The sequence below is a fragment of the Salvelinus namaycush genome, chromosome 2 (assembly GCF_016432855.1).
Source record: "Salvelinus namaycush isolate Seneca chromosome 2, SaNama_1.0, whole genome shotgun sequence".
In the NCBI taxonomy this organism is placed as follows: Eukaryota; Metazoa; Chordata; class Actinopteri; order Salmoniformes; family Salmonidae; genus Salvelinus; species Salvelinus namaycush.
In genome coordinates, this window is record NC_052308.1 from 64,710,796 (window position 1) to 64,730,150 (window position 19,355).

Below are 19,355 nucleotides of genomic sequence, written 5' to 3' on the forward strand. Positions count from 1 at the left end.
AAGGCAAGCATTGACATGATTGGTTGACTGTAGGTGGGGGCGGGAAGTCCTGAATAAAGACAAAATCACTTCCTTGACTACTTCCTTCACAACAGCTCCATGCTGCTCTGCAAAGCGCAAGAAGTATGAATGTCCTGACTTTTGCAGAGGCCGTATCACCGTAAATGCTGCATTGCGAATGCAGATGACGAATTGACCATATAGCGCCCTTAATATTTCCCCATTGAAGGAATAAATTCTGTACCTTGCTCTCTATCACCATAATCATCCTAGAACCTTATGTCGAAGAGGTATTGTCGAGCAAACTCCGAATATCAAAACAATATGCAAACTGAAAACAAATGTACTGCAGTCTTTAATAACCGGCAAGGTATCATTCGCCATTCCATCTGCCATCTCCTCTCATGAATATTATACTGTTTCAACACCTTTTCTACATAAAACCTTAAGCCTTCATTCTAAGGCATTTTAGTTATTTGTGTTAACATATTCAGAAATATCAGCAGGAATGTGACCGCAAAGAAATGCAATCGATTTCAATACACATCCATTGACAAATTGGATTCACTTCCAGGTACCTTCAGCTGTGGTCCAGTCACAATTCAACACGAGCAGCTTTCAAGCTGATAAATGCGCCTGCGCACTACGGCTGACCCTTCTGGTTCCTGCGCGTAATGCCACGACGTTAGTAGCGGTAGACACAACATACAAGATACAGTTCTAACTGTAAGACGATAAAATACATAAATACACCACTTTCAGTCGGTAGCCCATTCACGTGTAGCACGAACACATTCTCTGTAAGAAACCGCAGTCTACAGCAACTATGTTGAAGTTGTTCCTACTATGCACACTGGCGGTTTTAAGCCGGGCTGATATCGGCGAAGAAGATGATGTTCTGGTGCTGAAGAAAAGTAATTTCGAGGAGGCTTTGAAAGCTCACCCAAACATCCTAGTTGAATTCTGTAAGTAAACTACCTGATCATATAAAGGCTTAGACAACATAACTTGTTTGCTTGCCTGCTAATTTGTTCACGCATCTATGCTAGCTAGCGGAGTTCGCTTGCCGCTGTGTTATCAGCTTCACTTCAGTTACGGCGAAGGTGGAATGGCATACCAACGTCTTCTAGCTAGCGTTCCTGATTTGTTATCTGGGCAAACGTTAGCGACCAATTTCACTAACTAACGTTAGGCCTGTCTCATACATTAACTGTTGATTGCACTGTTGGCCGTTGAATTTCAAGTAGTAACGTTACATGTTTTGAAGGAATCTGAGGCAATGTCATTCCCAGCTAGCTAACTGTAACTAGTGACGTTAACTAGGTAACTAGTTACTGCACATTTGATTAACCTTACTAGTACGGGACTTTGTTGCATTTAGCTAACTATCTAGCTAGTGTACCTGGCACACAGGTAAATTGAACATTCAGTGAATCCCGATCTAGCCGTCACAGGACTGATAAATAAAAAACCGAGAGTCACATTCGTCTGACCTCTCTTGTTGGTGAAAGTGCCGGTTTCTTTACCAGCCTTGGTTGTTTCATAGATCTAGAAGTTTATAAACGTGACTACAGCTTATTGTTTGTTTAGCTTACAAAGGATGGCTTGTGCTTCTGTGTACCCTCGAGAATACTTCATGCACGATTTAGATGTGCAACAGTGCATGCAAAGCATCTCTTGAGTGATGACACCATTCAGTCGTGTGAATACATCAAGCAGACTCCATTAGTTGTAAGAGTGACGTGTATGGTTTGATTCATTCACCACTTGAGTTTCAATTGCTAGATATCGTTTCCTGGTCATGCAGACTTTCTACTCCGGTTTCAGTTAGGAGCTTTGAGTTTTGATGTACGTTTACTGACATTCACATAAATTGCTGCAGTGGTTTTGCGACACATTTGTTAAATGCTTATGAACTTGGTTGTTTCCACTTTTTCTTAAGTGCAATGGGTTTCTTTAATAAATAGTGTTTATGTTACCAGCAGGCCGGTCCTGCTACAACTGTCAAACTCTGAGCTATTCTGAACTTTTAGCTGACAAGCCTACAGACCAATCGGAGAACTCCACGACTCGGACATTCCAATGAGCGACGTGGGGGAGGGCTAAAAACGGTTCGCTCACGTGTCTCACGGACTGGCTGGACCTGAAGGGTTAGATGAGATGCTCAGTTGACGTGTACTTCAAAGTTCAATCATCTGTTCAACTTTTGTTTAACTCTCCTGGCTGATGGAACTTGGGGGTTTTCTCCACTGAAACTAAGAAACACTGCAATGAAAACGCACCAATTCATTTTTATTTAAGTTTTGAAACTATGATAAACATAATATTTAGTTAAAGTAATTGCTGTAGGACTGTTTTATAATTTGAGGAAATATCCTTTGGTCTTTGAACCTAAAACCAAGCTTAATAGACTTGTCAAGCTTATGGTGATATCTTGACATCTCAAGTCCCGTTAGTCACACCATCACAGGCAGTCAATGGGTTAAGTTTGTTCAAACTTTCATGGGTTTTTTCATAGGGTTCATACATTCAGAACCTTTACAAGCCATTCTATGTCCTCCATAAGAAGTCAGATTAGAAATCCACCTCTTCTCAGGCAACATTTTCACTATTTTAGTTATAGCCCAAGACTAGTCGTTTCAGTAAGCTCATTGAAAACTAACTTGCCGGATTAGGTTTTTCCACGCCCTCTAAATAGCCTACTGTAAGTAAATGTTTTGCTCACTTATCTGGAAATTCTAAATACGAATGTCTCCCTCCATACAAACATTGTACCAATATTAGTGTTTATTTAGTAATTAGAAATCATCCCTTCGGCCCAAACTAGCAACACTCACATGTTAACGTAGTATATCAACAGAGTCACTACAGTATTTGCATCTACTTCACCCGTCGGTGTGAATCTCTCGGCTCTGAAGCTGTGTGGTCTAATTCTATTTCTACGATTTCCTTCTTGCTCCAGATGCCCCGTGGTGTGGCCACTGCAAGGCCCTGGTCCCGGAGTATGCCAAAGCTGCCAGCATGCTGAAGGCAGAGGGCTCAGAGATCCGCCTGGCCAAGGTGGATGCCACAGAGGAGGCAGAACTGGCCCAGGAGTATGGTGTCCGGGGGTACCCTACCATCAAGTTCTTCAAGGGGGGAGACAAGGAGTCGCCCAAAGAGTACTCTGGTGAGTAGTGGAGTGATGTATGTTACAGCTAGGGCTGGCACGATTGTCGTATAACTGTGAACTAAAGAAAGTACTAATCAGAATCGTCGTACCCCGTTAATTTCAGGAGAAGGGATGGGGTTCAACTTCATATTTAAGGAGATGTAGTTCACCCAATAGCAGTTCATTTTTACATGAAGTGGGTAAAGTTTAATCATTTTATGAGCAGAATGTCACGTGCGGGATGAAGCTTTATTTCCAAAAGTTCCAAGCGGTCAAAACCATTTGCTTTTCAGACTGGGGGGGTTCACGAAAGCTGTGTTTTCATTAGGTATGTTTTAACTCATTTTCCTATAATGCATTGGTCTATAAGCTACAGTTTTTATTTTTATAAAAATTTAAATTATGACAACCGTGTCTTTGCATGACAATTAATCGTTACCTAAAATTCCATAATCGTCACAGCCCTAGTTACACCATATACTGCGCTTGACATGATCGTGGACTGAGTCCATAGGCAGAACTGGGCTATTTCTGTGTACTTGGATAGCCATTACAAATTTAGCCCAGTTTTTCACTTTCTCAAGTCAATTGGACAAGGCTCTACCCTAAATTTCTTTTGATTTTCAAATAACCAATTATATCAAATAAGATTATCAACTGCCAAATGATTCTATTGTAAATTATTGATCTCAACGACTAAATCTGGAGCAACCTAATTACTCAATGCCTAAGTACCTCAGGGACTGGGAGAACTGTTACCAACAAAGTGATAAGCTGTGTCATGTAGTCCGGTTATGATCATCAGGCATAGATCATGTGTATGATCAGATAATTATTTTCTGAAGGATGGCTCAGACACTAAGTATTGCCTTTTCTTATGCTGGTAATGTGACCTTATCAGCCAAGTGTGTGTTAGCCAATGGCCCATTCACTCTTCCCCATATAACTGTGACTAAATGAAGGGGCCCCTCCCTCCTCCACACATTCTATCCATGCTCTCTCCCTCCCATCCCCCCAGCCAGGCAATGTGCAGTTCCTCACGTTTGCTCACTGACTGGCTGCGTTTTCTTTTCTTTTTTAAGGGGGGTGGGGGAGACAGCCCTAACTTCCAGCACTCGCTCTCTCTGGGCTAAAAGCAGAGCACTCACAAGGCCACAGTATCCCTTCTCCAGCTGTGTCTGTCTGGCCTGGCTACAGCGTCACTCAGCGGTGTTGCTCCGCTGTTGCGTCATTGGCTCTTTTTGGAATTACGTGCAGGTTAATCATGAGTCAGTCCACTTAATTGGGACACGTTGGTTCTTAGAGAGCTTAAGTCTTCTCGGGTGGGGCAAACTAATCTAGCTACCTTTTTCCTTTGTCTGCCAGTAACAAGGCTGGTGGGACCAAATCAGTTAAGAAATACTTTATTAAATGAGAGGTCTTAAATGGTCCTTTGTCCGTCATAACGACTATTCAAGTAGAATAATTGTAGCAATACTTGTAGCTGTGTTTACTCAAGTACACCACTGTCGTGGCAGAGTAAATTTGCTTTTCTGCCTGTTCACCCTGAAGCATTGTTTGATCTGTCCGTGGCGGCCCGTAGCATTAGTTTCTATTCAGCCAGCCCTGCTCATGTGACCTGGGCCCTGTTCCAATATTCAAAATGCAACCTTGCGTCCGCCCTTGCCGTCATCTCTGATCTGTACATGATTAGGAAACATGAAGGCAGGCTTGCCATTCTCTTGTATTGTTTACCATGGCCAACCTTGTCTGCTCAGTGAATACATTACAGTACAATAAACAATGGAAGTAGGGAATCAATCTCATACATTATTAATGTTTGAACGCTGCCATAGTGACTTACTAGAACTGTTGTTCCCTTCCTGCAGCTGGCAGACAGGCTGATGACATCGTCAACTGGCTGAGGAAGCGCACTGGACCAGCCGCCACCACCCTGGGGGAAGTCGCCGAGGTGGAGTCCATGATCGTCGACAACGAGGTAGCAGTCATCGGTTTCTTCAAGGTGAGACGATGACCTCTGACCTACTACTCTGGCCTAGCTGCGCAAGGTCACTGTGCTACTACAAGGTCAATCTGTAGGAATTCTTTGAAGGAAAGTTTAGTGCCAACTAAGTCCCATTTCCCACTAGACGGCTAGTTTCACACTTTTTCAGTACTAATCAATGGGTTTGGCTTATTTTCAATAAAAATACATACAAATCATTCTCACAGTTCAAATGAGTTAAGGCGTAGATGGGCATGTGTTAATCATTAATGAGTCTTACGGTTCATGTATGATGGCATCTAAGCTAAGCGTCTCTTCGTCTTCCAGGATGTCGAGTCTGAGGGAGCCAAGGCTTTCCTGAATGCTGCAGAGGCCGTCGATGATGTTCCGTTCGGCATCACCTCCAACGACGCCGTCTTCTCCAAGTTCGAGGTGTCCAAGGATGGCGTGGTCCTCTTCAAGAAGGTACGGAGCGAATACTTAGATTCATTATGACGTAATCACGCATCTCTTTCAAAATTACTACCCTGATCATGGTGTAACCATGATCATCGAGCTAGACATGCCTAGATGATCACTGATGGGTTAGTGGCAGCCACTGTATTAGGTCATAGGGTTTCCCTGCTAGTCTCATTGGCTGGTCTCTAAAATAAAGTGCAGTGCTTTACAGTTCAAAAGAAGGGGCAAGCTATTTTCTTTGATATAGCCCCCCTGAGATTCTTCCTTCATACTCAAGTCTCTGTCTGAGGAATTTGAGCAAGGAATTTGAACACTCATTTGAACAAGCATTTCCCCGGTAATAGCAAGATGAGGGATTCCTCTTCATTCAGATTTTACATGGAAGGTCAACTGGTCATTAAATTTGGCTCCGACATGTAATGGTCTTAACCTCTCCCCTCCCTCAAATGACAATGATACTTAAAAGGACCAGATGTGGTAATTGGATAGCTGTATTTCGAAGCCAAGCCACATCTTGTCAGATTAAACGGACCTGGGCTGAACTAGGTCACAGTCCACATGGACTTTCCATTAGTTGTTATGCGACATGTTATGGCCACATTCCTGCCTTTTCATAGATATCAGACGTTATGTCAAATACATTCTTCCTTTCACCTGATAAGTCATCACTGGTCAACAAGGAAAGAAGCCAGCCGCTAGTGGGGGTTTGGGTTGAGTAGTTGTAAACATGGTCTGAAAGTCTTCCAGTATGAGGCATATGGCTGAATATTAAACTTGAGAAATAAGGCACCGATGTCTATGGGAGTAAATGTGTGTTAGATCTCAAGTTAGGATTTGGCTCCTATTCAGCAGAAGTAAGATTCCATCTGACATTTGAAAACAGATGCCACCCAAAAGCCTTTGGATTTTCATGGCTGGACAAGAGTAGACCAGACCACACTTGTCAACCTGTTTCCATCTCTATCTGCTGAGAATATTTTTTTATCCTACTTTTTTATATCATTGCCCTTTAGTGGTCAGGGAGGGCCAGCTTAACGGCAGGCCTTTACACGTCGCAATTCATTAGATTTCTGCCTGTCATTTTAAAGGCTTAACCCTCCATCTCTAATGAGACATAGATGGGATTCCTCCATCTTATCGCCCGGTAAGCCCCCTGCTCATCAGTCATCATACTACCCCACTATTGTCTGCTTTCTCTCTCTGTGTGTGTGTAATTCAACCTTGACACACACACTCCTGTGGTCTCCCAACTTTCCCTTTGTGTACCAGTAAGGGCCGACCGGCACTGTACTGCTATTCTTAACACTCAATAAAACCCCATTTAGCCTAACGTTGATTCCTTCAGCTGGTGTTACCAAAGGGATTCAAATGAGCTTGTTTGGTAAATCTGTTTGGGTTGTGGGGAGTTCACAGGCAGAATATAATAAAATGGGACTAAACTGGAAAGTTGGTGACGTATTAACGGGTTTGGCTTCCAACTAATGTTTCCTTCTTTCTTCTCCTCTACAGTTCGATGAGGGTCGTAACACCTTTGACGGAGAGCTGAGCAAGGCTGACCTGCTGGCCTTCATCAAGGCCAACCAGCTGCCCCTGGTCATCGAGTTTACCGAACAGGTATTGGCCGTGCTTCGTACCGCTGATACTGAATCCGATGTGCTCTCAAATATCCTCTCACTCACTGACTCACTCACTCAAGCACTCAGAAAAGACTCCTTTCTCCAGATTAACTCCCTCTCCTCTGTCACACTAAGCTACAGAATCTATCGACAGCCTCATCCCCACCAAGGCCCTATGACGGCTGTCGCGAGAACCTTCAGTGCCGTTCCCACAACTTTAATACAAGCGTTTTATATCCTGAGCTCTGTTCCCCGTGTATGACACTCGCGCTTCATGACATTGTTTTCTCTGCAGACCGCCCCCAAGATCTTCGGAGGAGAAATCAAGTCTCACATCCTCATGTTCGTGCCCAAGACTGCCGCCGACTTCAACGATAAAATGGTCGAGTTCAAGAAGGCATCAGAGGGATTCAAGGGCAAGGTGGGTGGACCAGACTGAACGGATTCAAAGTGACGACCTTCATTCATTGTCCCTTATCTCCAGTAAAGGCAGTGTGCTCGTTATTCCTGATCTATTTATTATGAGAAAGGGAGTTATTTTTTTTATCCAGCGCCTTTAAAGTCATTTACTGCATGTGCAGCACTGTGTCGGTATGTACCATTGAGACTGTACTGGCGTGTACATAGAATACCTACCTAGACTAAATAGCTAGATACATAAGCCTCGTATTTCATCCTCTTCCTCGCCTCCCCCAGATCCTGTTCATCTTCATCGACAGCGAGGTGGACGATAACCAGCGCATCCTGGAGTTCTTTGGGCTGAAGAAGGAGGAGTGTCCTGCCATCCGCCTCATCACGCTGGAGGATGAAATGACCAAGTACAGGCCCGAGAGCGAGGCCATCACTGCCGACAACATCGTCGCCTTCTGCACACTCTTCACCGAGGGAAAACTCAAGGTGTGTGTGTGTTGGCCTAACAACGACTACAGACTTTCCAAGTGTACATGCTCTGTGTGTGTGTTTTAGGACGTAGTGTTACTCAGATTACAGGGTTATGCTGTTACTGGGCTTTAGATCATTGGGGTGCCCCCTGACTGCTGATAAGTTCAGTACAGTAGGCCACAGCCCAGCCTAGACGGTGAGAACAGCCGTGCCCTACTGTAGACATTGATGAACCAGTCTCTCTTACTGTTAGGTCACTACAGTGCAGTCGTCATGCCTCGATGGCTGGGCGTCAATGGCAGTGGCTTGAAAGTGCAGATGTAGGCTAACATGCTGTGCCAGAAAGTGTTACAAATGACAATTGTCAGGTCATAAGGTTTAGTGCCAGTTGTTAGGACTTTTAGGGAGACAACCAATTGTGGGCCTGCATCACAAACCTGAACTAGCAAGTATTGGTTAGACTCTATATTTATTTTAGTGGTGTGAGGGAGTATCTGCCCTGTGCAGGTTTTGCATCATTCCCATTCTATAGGAGATTGCCTCATGACTTGGGAATCAAGTGTTGCTTCGTTTGGAACTAACATAATTCAGCTCATTCTTAGTTTTGCAAAAGTCATGTAATCCATCGTAAATCTCTCCTCTTCGTGTCTCCCCCCCCCCCCCCCCACAGCCCCACCTCATGAGCCAGGACATCCCTGAAGACTGGGACAAGAACCCTGTCAGAGTCCTGGTCGGCAAGAACTTTGAGGAGGTCGTCTTCGACCCCAAAAAGAACGTCTTCGTTGAGTTTTGTAAGTACTACCCTCTCTCATCAATACCATATGTAAGCCCCAGGTGGTCGACAGGCTCACTTTTCAGAGGTCGATGGCCCTGATATATTTTGAGGTGCGCTCTTTTGATTACACCGCCCACGTGGAGGGAGGACGGGAGGTGGGAAGCTATCCTGAGTCTGAAACCGGAGTCTTTCTCCTAGCCCTGCACCTTTGCGCTAAGCCCCAGCAGATGTACAAGAGACCGGGACCTAAGATCATTCCATCAGCCCTCCACACGAATCGATGTGTAACCCAAGACTGAGTAAGGAAACATTGGGATAAATTTAGTCCCGGGAGGAGATTTTATAGCTCACAACTACTAAACTTTCCTCCACTGTTGTGGTGAGCCAGAGTGAGGAATTTTCCATCCCTGGGCTTTAATATAATGTCGCTTACGGTCACTGACGTGGGGGGTAGTCAGGTTCTCGTACGACTGTGGAGGGTATTTCCTAGCCGGTTGAGGGGAGCGAGGGCGATTAGCTGGGGGCGCATGTGCCATGCTCTCTCTGCATGTTTGAAGTGTCCCAGTGTTTGGGTTGCCGGGGCAGGATGGCATTGTAGGGAGGCACAGCTGTCGTAAACCTAACTGCCAACCTCGGCAACTACAGCCCACAGGCTTGAATTAATGAGCCGTTGGCAAGCCATTCCCCTATTCCTGTCACTTTCCATTGTATAAATGATCCGATACAGCTGTGCATTATGTTTTCCACGCAGGTGTATCTGCATCAGTGAGTATTTATAATTCATGCTGTTGCAATGTCGTGATACTTCTACTGTGGATACAGATGGAAGGGAAAGTAACATCATGCAATACAATAACCAGCCTAAGCATTCAGGTGATGATCAATGAGCTTGTATGGGACATGAAAATGTTCTTATCCCTGACTGCTCCTCTGCTCACCCCACTGCAGATGCACCCTGGTGCGGCCACTGCAAACAGCTTGACCCCATCTGGACCAAACTGGGAGAGAAGTACCAGGACAGCGCCGATATCGTCGTGGCCAAGATGGACTCCACAGCCAACGAGATCGAGACAGTCAAAGTACACAGCTTCCCCACACTCAAGTTCTTCCCCGCAGGCGATGAGCACAAGGTAAGTCTACTGAAAAGAGGTGGAATGTCTGTCAGTGTTAGCAGCCATTTGTAACTGTTGGCAGTTGACTCCCAAATGTATATCATGACAGCGTTTTCATTGACATGGTCCTCGGCTGGTCAGTTCCTCTGTCCCACTCTAGGGGATGGAGTTTGAGGTGAGACGGAGGGGCTCTGCTATATACCCAAATGTGATGAGATTATTGCATCACTACAACCCCATTTTGGAATTGGCAAGGTCTAATTCCACTTTTGGATAACATTACCATTTTTTTTTTTTTTTTAATTGGCTCATTTACCCAACATAGCCAGCGTTAAATTGCCTGGCATTTGAGCACGGGTCTCACTTTTGAAAACCAAGCCCTCGCAAGAGAAATATTGAATCCCCCGTCGGTTAGTAGCACAACCATTCTGGGCTTTGACTCTTTCGGTAAACATCTCAGAAGCATGGCTTTTGGCCACCCACCCATCCATCCACCCTACTGAAATATCATCTTTCATTTCACAGCATTACAGGTGGGTGTGCGGTTATTATGATCAGGTTAAGTAGCTGTCACACTCACTAGGAGGGTTGATTTAGCAGCGCCAGCCGCACAGAAACCCAAGCCTGCTGGCCCTCTGAGTGACTCTGCCATTGTGGTGGTGTTTACCACTTCTACCCAACCCCTCTTTTTATGGCTGCCCGATAATGCCCTCGCGTTCTTGGGATCCTATTGAGACCCTCACCCCAGCTCTTAAAGAGCAGGTTGGCATTTATTGTCATGAGTCTTGTCTTGGAGGCAGAGCTGAGCATTTCCCATTAGATAGGCCAGCTGAAATGTCAAAATTGGCTATATTAAAAAAAATGCTTTTTAATTTCAGGTTAGGCAATAGGTTTACCAGTGTGGTTAGGGTTAAGATTTCACCTTTGGCCTTCTCTCATCCATCAATAGTTGTGTATCGCCTCTTGACTGCTCATTGGTACAGATCTAAACATGGCTGGAGGCCTGAAAGGTTATTGGCTCCAGATTCAAATTAGCACGTGTTGTTGAGGGACCCCACAGGCTGATTTGAATAATTAGACATTTGGATAAGATTTCAGTAGTTATTTGACAAATGGACCACTGGACTTTCTTGGGGTTTTAAAGCTCCAATTTTGCCACATTTGATAGTTGGTGGTGCATGCAGTCAGTCTTGCTTGGTTAGAGCATTTTCTTCTCATGGAAAAGCAGAGGAGAATGATCAATTTGTATTTGAATCCCTATAGAAATTTGATGCATGGGATTTTCTTCCATGCAGGTGGTCGACTACAATGGTGAGAGGACACTGGAGGGCTTCACCAAGTTCCTGGAGAGCGGAGGCAAGGATGGCGGAGCACCGGCTGGAGAGGAAGGAGAGGAGGATGAGGGGATTGATGTAAGTACACGCCTTGGATTGGTATGATAAACGGTTTGTCTTCATGCTTAAGCAGACACTACAATTATGTTTGCATAACAGATTTGCATTAAACCGCAAGGCATTGCTATGCGGTCAAAATGAAATCGTGCAAACCGTTTCAAAGCCCATTCGTTTTACTTGCAGTTTTGATCTGAAAACGCCCACCTTTTTCACAATTACTTATTTTTTACACGGTCATATGCTAAGTGCACGCTGAAATGTGAATGTTGCTCAAGGCCGCTTTCAAAGTGTCAAAAAAATGATGCGTTTGAATTACAGCCAACCCCTATCCAGTAAGAGTAATGCATTGCTGGACAGGGCAGGAGAATGCAGCAATGTTGGAGGTTTAACTTTTGGTGCAACGCATCCTGATCAATTGAATTCTCCCCAGAAACGTATTTATTTGTCAGTGTTGAAGTCTGGTGTCTTTCCCCATCTCACTTTCCAATCCAACCTGGAGGACACTGGGTCTAGTGGAGATGTAGGTCAAGCTGACGAAGACTTCCATGAACTCAGTCTTCAAGCACAGCAGACAGCCAGACAGACATGCTCAATACATGACCCATTAAGGCAGAGACAGTCATTAGTCCAGCAGCCCATGTCATCAATGATGGAGATGACAAACCTTACCCACTCAAAATCCTGACCTGAGATTGTAATAATTCTGACTAATAGAATTTATACCAGGATATTCCCTAATGCCCAGGTGTATGAAGTAATGCACGAAACGGAGTAAGATATTTTGAGAAATTGAATCATGTTCCTTATGATGCCATCATCCAAGACTTCTTGCACAAGGGAATGATGGGATTTTTCTCTCCATTTTGAAGCCAAATGACAAGAGCCAGTAATCTCTATCTAATGCTTCTAAAAAATAAAAATAAAGCCTAGTGGCTTTTTGAGATGCGGTTGGGGTTTCGCTCCTTCCCTGGCACATAGCTGGGTGCTAAGACCAGGGCCTGCATCCAACATCCACTGGAGATCCAGCTCAAACTAGTTGAATGCCCTCATCCCACTACCACACACCCCACCTACCACACCCCCTTCTCAGAAGTCTAATTGCAGACCATTCCCCGACTGCGGTCGCTAATGCCCACTGCAGCTGTCGCCGCTGTTTACCAGGCTCTCCCTTGGGACCAGACCTCATGTCCGAACGTGCAAGTCAATATCCTCAACCCCACCTTCCTCACCCCCACATCCTCAGTCAACAGTATCCCTCCCCCCGGCAGCTGTGACTGAATTGCTTCTTTGCAAGACTGTCATTTCAAATTTCTTTGGGTTGCATACACATATTTAACAGATGTTATTGCGAATGTAGTAAAATGCTTGTTCCCAGCTCCAACAGTGCAGTAATATCTAACAATACACACATCTAAAAGGTAAAATAATGGATTTAAGGAATCTATAAATATTAGGATGAGCAATGTCTGAGTCCGAAGTGTTTGTGTGATGTATAGACAACGTGGATAGAATGTGCAGTGCATTCGGAAAGTATTCAGACCCCTTGACTTTTCCACATTTTGTATCACTGCCTTATTCTAAAATAGATTACATAATTTCCCCCCCATAATGACAAAGCAAAAAACAGGTTTTTAGATATGTTTGCAATTTTTTTTTTTTTTTTATAAACTGAAATCCCATTTATGTAAGTATTCAGACCCTTTACTCAGTACTTTGTTGAAAAAAACTAACAATTTAATCAATTTTAGAGTAAGGCTGTAATGTAACAAAATATAGTTAAAGGGGTTTGAATACACTGTGTGTAGATGGCTGGATAAATGGATATGTGAAGAATAGTATATGTACAGCACTAGTTAAATAGGATATGCCTTGTCTACAATGCAGTATATACATACGAAGTTAGAAAAACAGTAAGTGTTATTCATTTTTAATGACATACTGTTTGGGTTACCATGCTGTATTTGTTCATGCAGTCTGCCAAAAGTGATGAAAGGGCATTTCAGTTCAACCTCAGTGCCCCACATATGTCTTGTACTTAGGTTGTTTTCAAATGTACATATGTTTCTCCAACAACCTTTCAAGCATGTCATGTTGCCCATATTTTTTAATTTGAGCATATATGGTTTGTCAGGACAGCCACACAAAATGAGCTGCGTAGTATCCTCCCACCACAATGTTCAGTATAGCATCCAAGCTTTCTACTCCCAAGAACTGCATGCCCAGTCAGGGCAGACTCAGAGAGCGGCTTCCTCCAGGCAGGTGTTAAAGACCCTCTCCTCTCTCCTCCTCCTAGGATATGGAAGACCTGGACGAACAGGACAGTGATTCTGACGCCGACGGTGGCGACCATGACGAGTTATAAGACCCGGCGAAGGAGAGACGAACCCCCACCCCTTTTACCAACCAACCACCATCACTTCCACCCCTGTTCTGTGAACACTAATACTTCTCCTTTAACTGCTCCTCAGTCAGTCTGCAGATGTGTGCAGGACCCTCGGCCAGCCCCCCTCCTGAAGCCACCTCGACAACCTCTATCCCCTTTCTCCCTCCCGCTGGACCACATGGACTCGTCTGTCCCCTTGTCATGGGAACTCAACAGAGCAGAACGGCACCTCGTGGTCTTAATGGCTGTTTTCATTACCAACGTTCCACATCAATCAAACGATGGCGTTGATTGCCAAAATGTTAAAAATGGCATTAAGATACTGTGCTTGACATATCCAGTTGGATCCACAAATTGGGTTATGTACCTGTCATTTCTTGTCGAATTACTTTCCCCCAGTCTGCCGCAGTGAGGATGGTGCAGTTTTGTGGTGTAGCTGGTTTTTAGTTTTGGGATTGGGGGAGGGGGGGGGTTGCTTATGTTCTTGTTCCTCTGCTAGGCTTTCTGAGGGCCAGAGGTGTTATATGGTGGGATGTATGGACTGATCTCTCAGGGGACTTGGGGCCATCCTATTGTCTTTTTGTAAAGAGTAACAAAATAAAGAAGCAATGTGTTCCATGTAGCAGAGGCCCCTGGAAAGCAATATATGCATCTGTAGCTGAGACCAATCTTGAGGGTCACTGTATTCTTCTCTCTCTCTGCCTTCATTCCCTCTAAGTCTGCAAATCATGCTTTTCAGTTCAGTTTCCCTCATTTCAGCATGGCTACTGACTTACTTTTTTTAAAGAAAGAAAAAAGATACTTTGGAATTAGCTTGTTTTATTTAATTGTATTTTCATTCAATATATATTTTTAAAAATCTGTCATTAAATAATCTGTGTATACCAGTAATGCCCAGCTAAAGTTTTAAGCTGGGGTAGAGTTGGCCTTCTGACTCTGTTAAACCTGGGATTTGTGGGGAGGCCCAGGACGGTTTCTGTTTGTATCACTGTGTTCATAGCCTGGACCCAGATCTGTTTGTGCAGTCTCGCCAACTCCTATAGTCTTGACCAGACGACACAAATAGATCTGAGACCAGGCTACTGTGTTTATGCCGTCAGATTCCACATGGTTACTGTGGGAAGGGTTGGATACTTAAAAGGAACTGTGTTTTGGGACTCTTGAGAGCGGTCTCTGTCCTGGTTGTCTTTGGGGAGGTGGGGAACAGTGCAACAGCCCTACCCCCACCGTACCTGTACTGCCCCCATCCCTCTTGCTTTGGCTCTAACTGACGCTCTTGTCCCCATGGAGATGTTTGTGTGCCTGGTGGTGTGTAAGCGTGATTGCGTGAGTCTGCTTTTTTTTCTTCTTACGTCCAGGGACAAGGTTGTGAATGTTTTTGTGATGTTTGGCTGGGATGGGAGGGTTGAGTAGGGCAGACCGGGGTGAGGTTCAACAGCAGCTGTTCAAGGGGGTGGGGGAAATGACTTAGAAACAAACGCATTCCATCACATTGAATTTGACGTGGAAAAGTGAAAACTGGTGGCCAAATAAATAAAAATATGAAAAATAACTTGGCTTTTATTCTTGCACTTTTTTAGCACATTGCTTCAATATATCAATACTGTGGAGTTTTAAAGGGAGACTATCTCAACTGGATTGCCTACCATGATAACATATGTATGCCAGTAAATAGTACTTATGCTATTAAGATGGCGCTGACAGATAGGGCAGCCGTGCTTCTAGCTCCCACAAGTATTTCGCTACACCCGCAATAACGTATGTAACCAATAAATGTATTTGAAATAGGCTGTAACTAGGGCCCAATGCTTCTAATGGTTATAACACATGGACAGTAAGTACTCCTGTCTGGAACTATGATTCAATGAAGAAAAAGTGCCAATTTTTAAGTCATGCTTACTGGATTAGTCTCTTGCATTAGATTTCCCACGACAACCAAACTAAAGCCAAATTGACTGATTTACACTTCTGTAATGTTAAAGGGATGCATAGTATATGACTGACAGACTCATTGGCCGAAGTCTAATTGAAACGCTTTATCAACATTGCTATTTTCAACAGCCCAGTCATTACACTTGACCCCCCCCCCACACACACACTTGGCCCGATGCCTAGCATTGGCTTCTATGTCCTGTTTACGAGAAGGTTCTCCCCCTTCGGTGGTGCGTGACCAGTGGCTGTCATGCATCTTGAATGGTGAGCATCTGGGTGCTGGAGGGGTCAAGTTCAAAAGCGGGGGGGGGGAGTGGGTCTAATAGGCTGTGGGTGAAAACAGAAGCTGTGGTTACTGCTACTGTCATGACTGGCACTATGAGCTGCGTCCAGTGCTTGTGACAGGATGGTAGGAGTGTCCCGCCTCTTAGGGTCACTCATCCAATTCTAGAACTTGACCTGTCAGGTGACGGAACCTAAAATAGCCCTGCAGAGAGTATATAGAGGTCTATACGCAGGCCCTGGATTTCAGAACAGGACTTGCCCCGCTGTCTGAAACATACAGGACACTGCACCACGAGAGACGTTGACAGAAGAGGAAAGGCCTTTTTTTTGAAGGACATATCTTAATTCAATAATTTCACTGCCTTCTGCTTTATAATTTTACCATTGAAAAAGGCTTGAAGATTTTCAACAGATTTTTCTTTTTCTTTGAGCAAGCCTGAACACTTTCATACGGATGAAGTACTACCAGGACCCAGTCTGCCAGTCCATGGGCATCAAGGCTTATGGCCCTAAGGAATCCAGCAGCACTTCTTGCACCCACTCTCCTCCACAGATCAAACCAGTTCGCAGCGTCCACTTCCCCAACGACATTGTGTTCCAGGACTACGTCCGGCAGGGCGAGCTGGACAGGATCGGACTCTTCATCAGAAAGAGGAGGGTCAGCTTGGAAACCATCTACCACTCCGGTGAGTCACCATGAAATCAGAACAACATGGAAACCATTTTAAGCCATTCAAGAGCTTGAAGCATCAGAAGTATCTTCAGACTCTGGTTAGATTTCAACTGGGCGTAACAGTTCCAAAGACTTGGTCATTTATAATCCCTCTAGTATTGATGCAATGACTTGTCTCTGTGGAACATGCAGTAATGGAATAATGCCTCAGTATAAACTGATCATTGAGTGTTCCCTTCATTGTCCCTAAAAATGAACCTGTACTGATGCTATTTGCCATCCATTCCCATTGACTGCTCTGCAGGTATGGCAGCGATCCATGAGGCTGTCCTCTCTGGGAACCTGGAGTGTGTGAAGCTGCTGGTGAAGCACGGAGCAGACGTCCACCAGAGAGACGAGGAGGGCTGGACACCTCTCCACATGGCCTGCAGTGACGGATTCCCTGACATTGCAAAGTGAGTCAACGCACATAGCATACCCACATCTAGTCACTAGCTTTAGTTTTTTATCCACACACATTAAGATAGGTCAGTGGTCTCGCACAAGTGGGACTTCAGCTGATGTACTATTAACAGCAACTTGAAGCCTTGAATGCTCTGACTAACTCGTATTTATGCTGCTGGCCATACCATGTCAATGCATCATCCCTGCACTTCAGGATAGGGGAAGATTCAGATTTTTTATGTTACTAGGACGCAGCTCACACTGCCGGTTTACAGTTTCAAGTGCTTGCAAGGAAGACAAACCAAAACACGCTTTGGCTGAATTTTGAGTATCACTCATACGCCAGTAGCAGCAAGCTACGCTGAGGATCCGCCACATTCCTCTAATGCTTTTCCCCCCCTGCTTCTCCCACTAGGTACCTGCTTTCTATTGGCGCCGACCCTCAGGCGGAGAACGAGTGTGGGGAGACACCTGCCGATCTCATCGACCCAGAGTGCACCGGGGTTCGTGAGCTGCAGGGGCTGCTTGGTGTGGAAGACGACTGAGCTCTCGTCATCTAACCTTAAAACGTCACTGAAACTTCAGTCTCCTTCCTCGCCCAGGCCTCCCGGTTGACCCTCCACAATGGAATGAAATGGGCAGATCGGTAGAACATCGTCATTCTGTGCCCTCCCTCTCTTGTAGACGTCCTGGAGACATATCTGGTCTGGTGGGAGGAAGGCGGCCAGCCAACAGTAGATGGTTGCCTTTGAGAGTGAACTGAACTGTTGCTGGAAAGGGGCTCCTCCCAGGCAATCTCAGCAGGCATCGCTTTGTAATGCTGTTTGCAGGTGCAGAAGTAAGTTTGAGCTTTTGTACTTTTTTTTTTTTATTGAGGGTGAACGCAGCACTGAAATGAATTAGATAACAGTATGGTAATGAGTTTTTCTAATTACTTTATAGTTGATGTGTTAAAGCTTTTTTGGAAGTTGTGAAACATGGATCTGTCATTGTCCTCTGACTCGTAGGGCCACTCTGAATTTGGGGCTTACTGCCCAGCGCAGTAAACCAATGTGATAGGTCAACTCTACCCACTGACAGCATTTATAGTTCAAGATTTGTATCATACAACTTTTCAATTTGAAACAAAGACCCTGCATATGTACCACATGAATATGTACCCTGCATACTGTATGTACTCTAAAATGTACCACATGAATGTTGTTAGTCTAACGCTTTACCTCTATACTTTTGCAAACACCACTGGAATGGTTAATTGTGTTCACAATTCCTTTTACAATCATTTGTAACTGAAACCGTGTGCAATCAATTGTGGTTACACGGCTTTGTAAATAATTGCCTTTTTATAAATTTTTTCATTAAAATCGTTTCATACAAAAACAACTTGGTGATCTATTTGGTCTTCATCAACTTGACAAAACTGTTTGAAGGGAAAGAAAATGTATTCTTTTTCAAACTACAGTAACCAATCAACCTTGGTGGACTGAGAAGCATTTCCAACATTGAAGCAAGGTACAGTTCCTGGTAGGCTTTCCAAGTAAGATGGCTCTGGCCGGGGATCAACTTAATGCTTGTTAATTGGACCAGCTCTCTGCAGGAAGGTGATTATCCATGCCTCTGCACAATGAGTAATGGCTGAGGTGCTGGTTTCTGATGGATTAAGAGAGACAAGTAGAGTTTGGGAAAGGGCGGCTGAGGAAATCTAAAGCCAAGTCAGGATTGTGCTTTAGCCACAAGAAAATACCCATCAGTATTAGGAGTGGAAGTTTCCCGTACACCACGTCTACCATATTAGTGGGCTGTATGTAGCTGATACTGTTGAGTGGTTTGAGAGAAGTTTCTATGTACTTCGGGTGGGGCTCCACTTTTGGTTTGTTCTGCGTGGTCCTGACTGTCAAAACAATAGGACATGTACACTGAGTGTACAAAACATTAGGAACACCTTACTAATATTGCGTTGCACCCTCTTTTGCCCTCAAATGCTTAAATTTGTCAGGCATGGACTCTACAAGGTGTCGAAAGCGTTCCACAGGGATGCTGGCCTACATTGACTCCAATGCTTCCCAGTTATGTCAAGTTGGCTGGATGTCCTTTGGGTGGTGGACCATTCTTGATATACACGGGAAACTACTGAGCGTGAAAAACTCAGCTGCGCTGCAGTTCTTGACACGCTCAAACCGGTGCGCCTGGCACCCTCTTGCCCATTCACCCTCAATGGCACGCAGACACAATCCATGTCTCAATTGTCTCAAGGCTTCTTTAACC

General features: G+C 44.6%; 2 protein-coding genes across 2 annotated transcripts; both read left to right on the plus strand.

Annotated features, from left to right (window-relative positions):
- Positions 1 to 648: 648 nt before the first annotated feature.
- Positions 649 to 15,308, plus strand: LOC120066041 (protein disulfide-isomerase-like). The gene is made up of 11 exons (XM_039017117.1): positions 649 to 965; positions 2,963 to 3,169; positions 5,020 to 5,153; positions 5,463 to 5,600; positions 7,104 to 7,208; positions 7,506 to 7,631; positions 7,907 to 8,107; positions 8,763 to 8,883; positions 9,816 to 9,997; positions 11,275 to 11,391; positions 13,667 to 15,308. Exons 1-11 carry the CDS (start codon positions 827 to 829, stop codon positions 13,733 to 13,735), a joined length of 1,539 nt encoding a protein of 512 aa, XP_038873045.1. The 5' UTR covers positions 649 to 826; the 3' UTR covers positions 13,736 to 15,308.
- A 114-nt stretch (positions 15,309 to 15,422) lies between these two features.
- Positions 15,423 to 18,467, plus strand: LOC120066048 (protein phosphatase 1 regulatory subunit 27-like). Its single transcript, XM_039017130.1, has 3 exons — positions 15,423 to 16,659; positions 16,951 to 17,101; positions 17,506 to 18,467. The coding sequence occupies exons 1-3, from the start codon at positions 16,428 to 16,430 to the stop codon at positions 17,633 to 17,635; spliced, it is 513 nt and encodes a 170-aa protein (XP_038873058.1). The 5' UTR covers positions 15,423 to 16,427; the 3' UTR covers positions 17,636 to 18,467.
- Positions 18,468 to 19,355: the final 888 nt, after the last annotated feature.

Coding starts and splice junctions, on each gene's coding strand:
- LOC120066041 (XM_039017117.1), top strand. CDS start 827: ATGTTGAAGTTGTTCCTACTATGCACACTGGCGGTTTTAAGCCGGGCT. Junction 3,170..5,019: donor GTCGCCCAAAGAGTACTCTG/GTGAGTAGTGGA, acceptor CCCTTCCTGCAG/CTGGCAGACAGGCTGATGAC. Junction 8,884..9,815: donor GAACGTCTTCGTTGAGTTTT/GTAAGTACTACC, acceptor ACCCCACTGCAG/ATGCACCCTGGTGCGGCCAC.
- LOC120066048 (XM_039017130.1), top strand. CDS start 16,428: ATGAAGTACTACCAGGACCCAGTCTGCCAGTCCATGGGCATCAAGGCT. Junction 16,660..16,950: donor GGAAACCATCTACCACTCCG/GTGAGTCACCAT, acceptor ACTGCTCTGCAG/GTATGGCAGCGATCCATGAG. Junction 17,102..17,505: donor GGATTCCCTGACATTGCAAA/GTGAGTCAACGC, acceptor TTCTCCCACTAG/GTACCTGCTTTCTATTGGCG.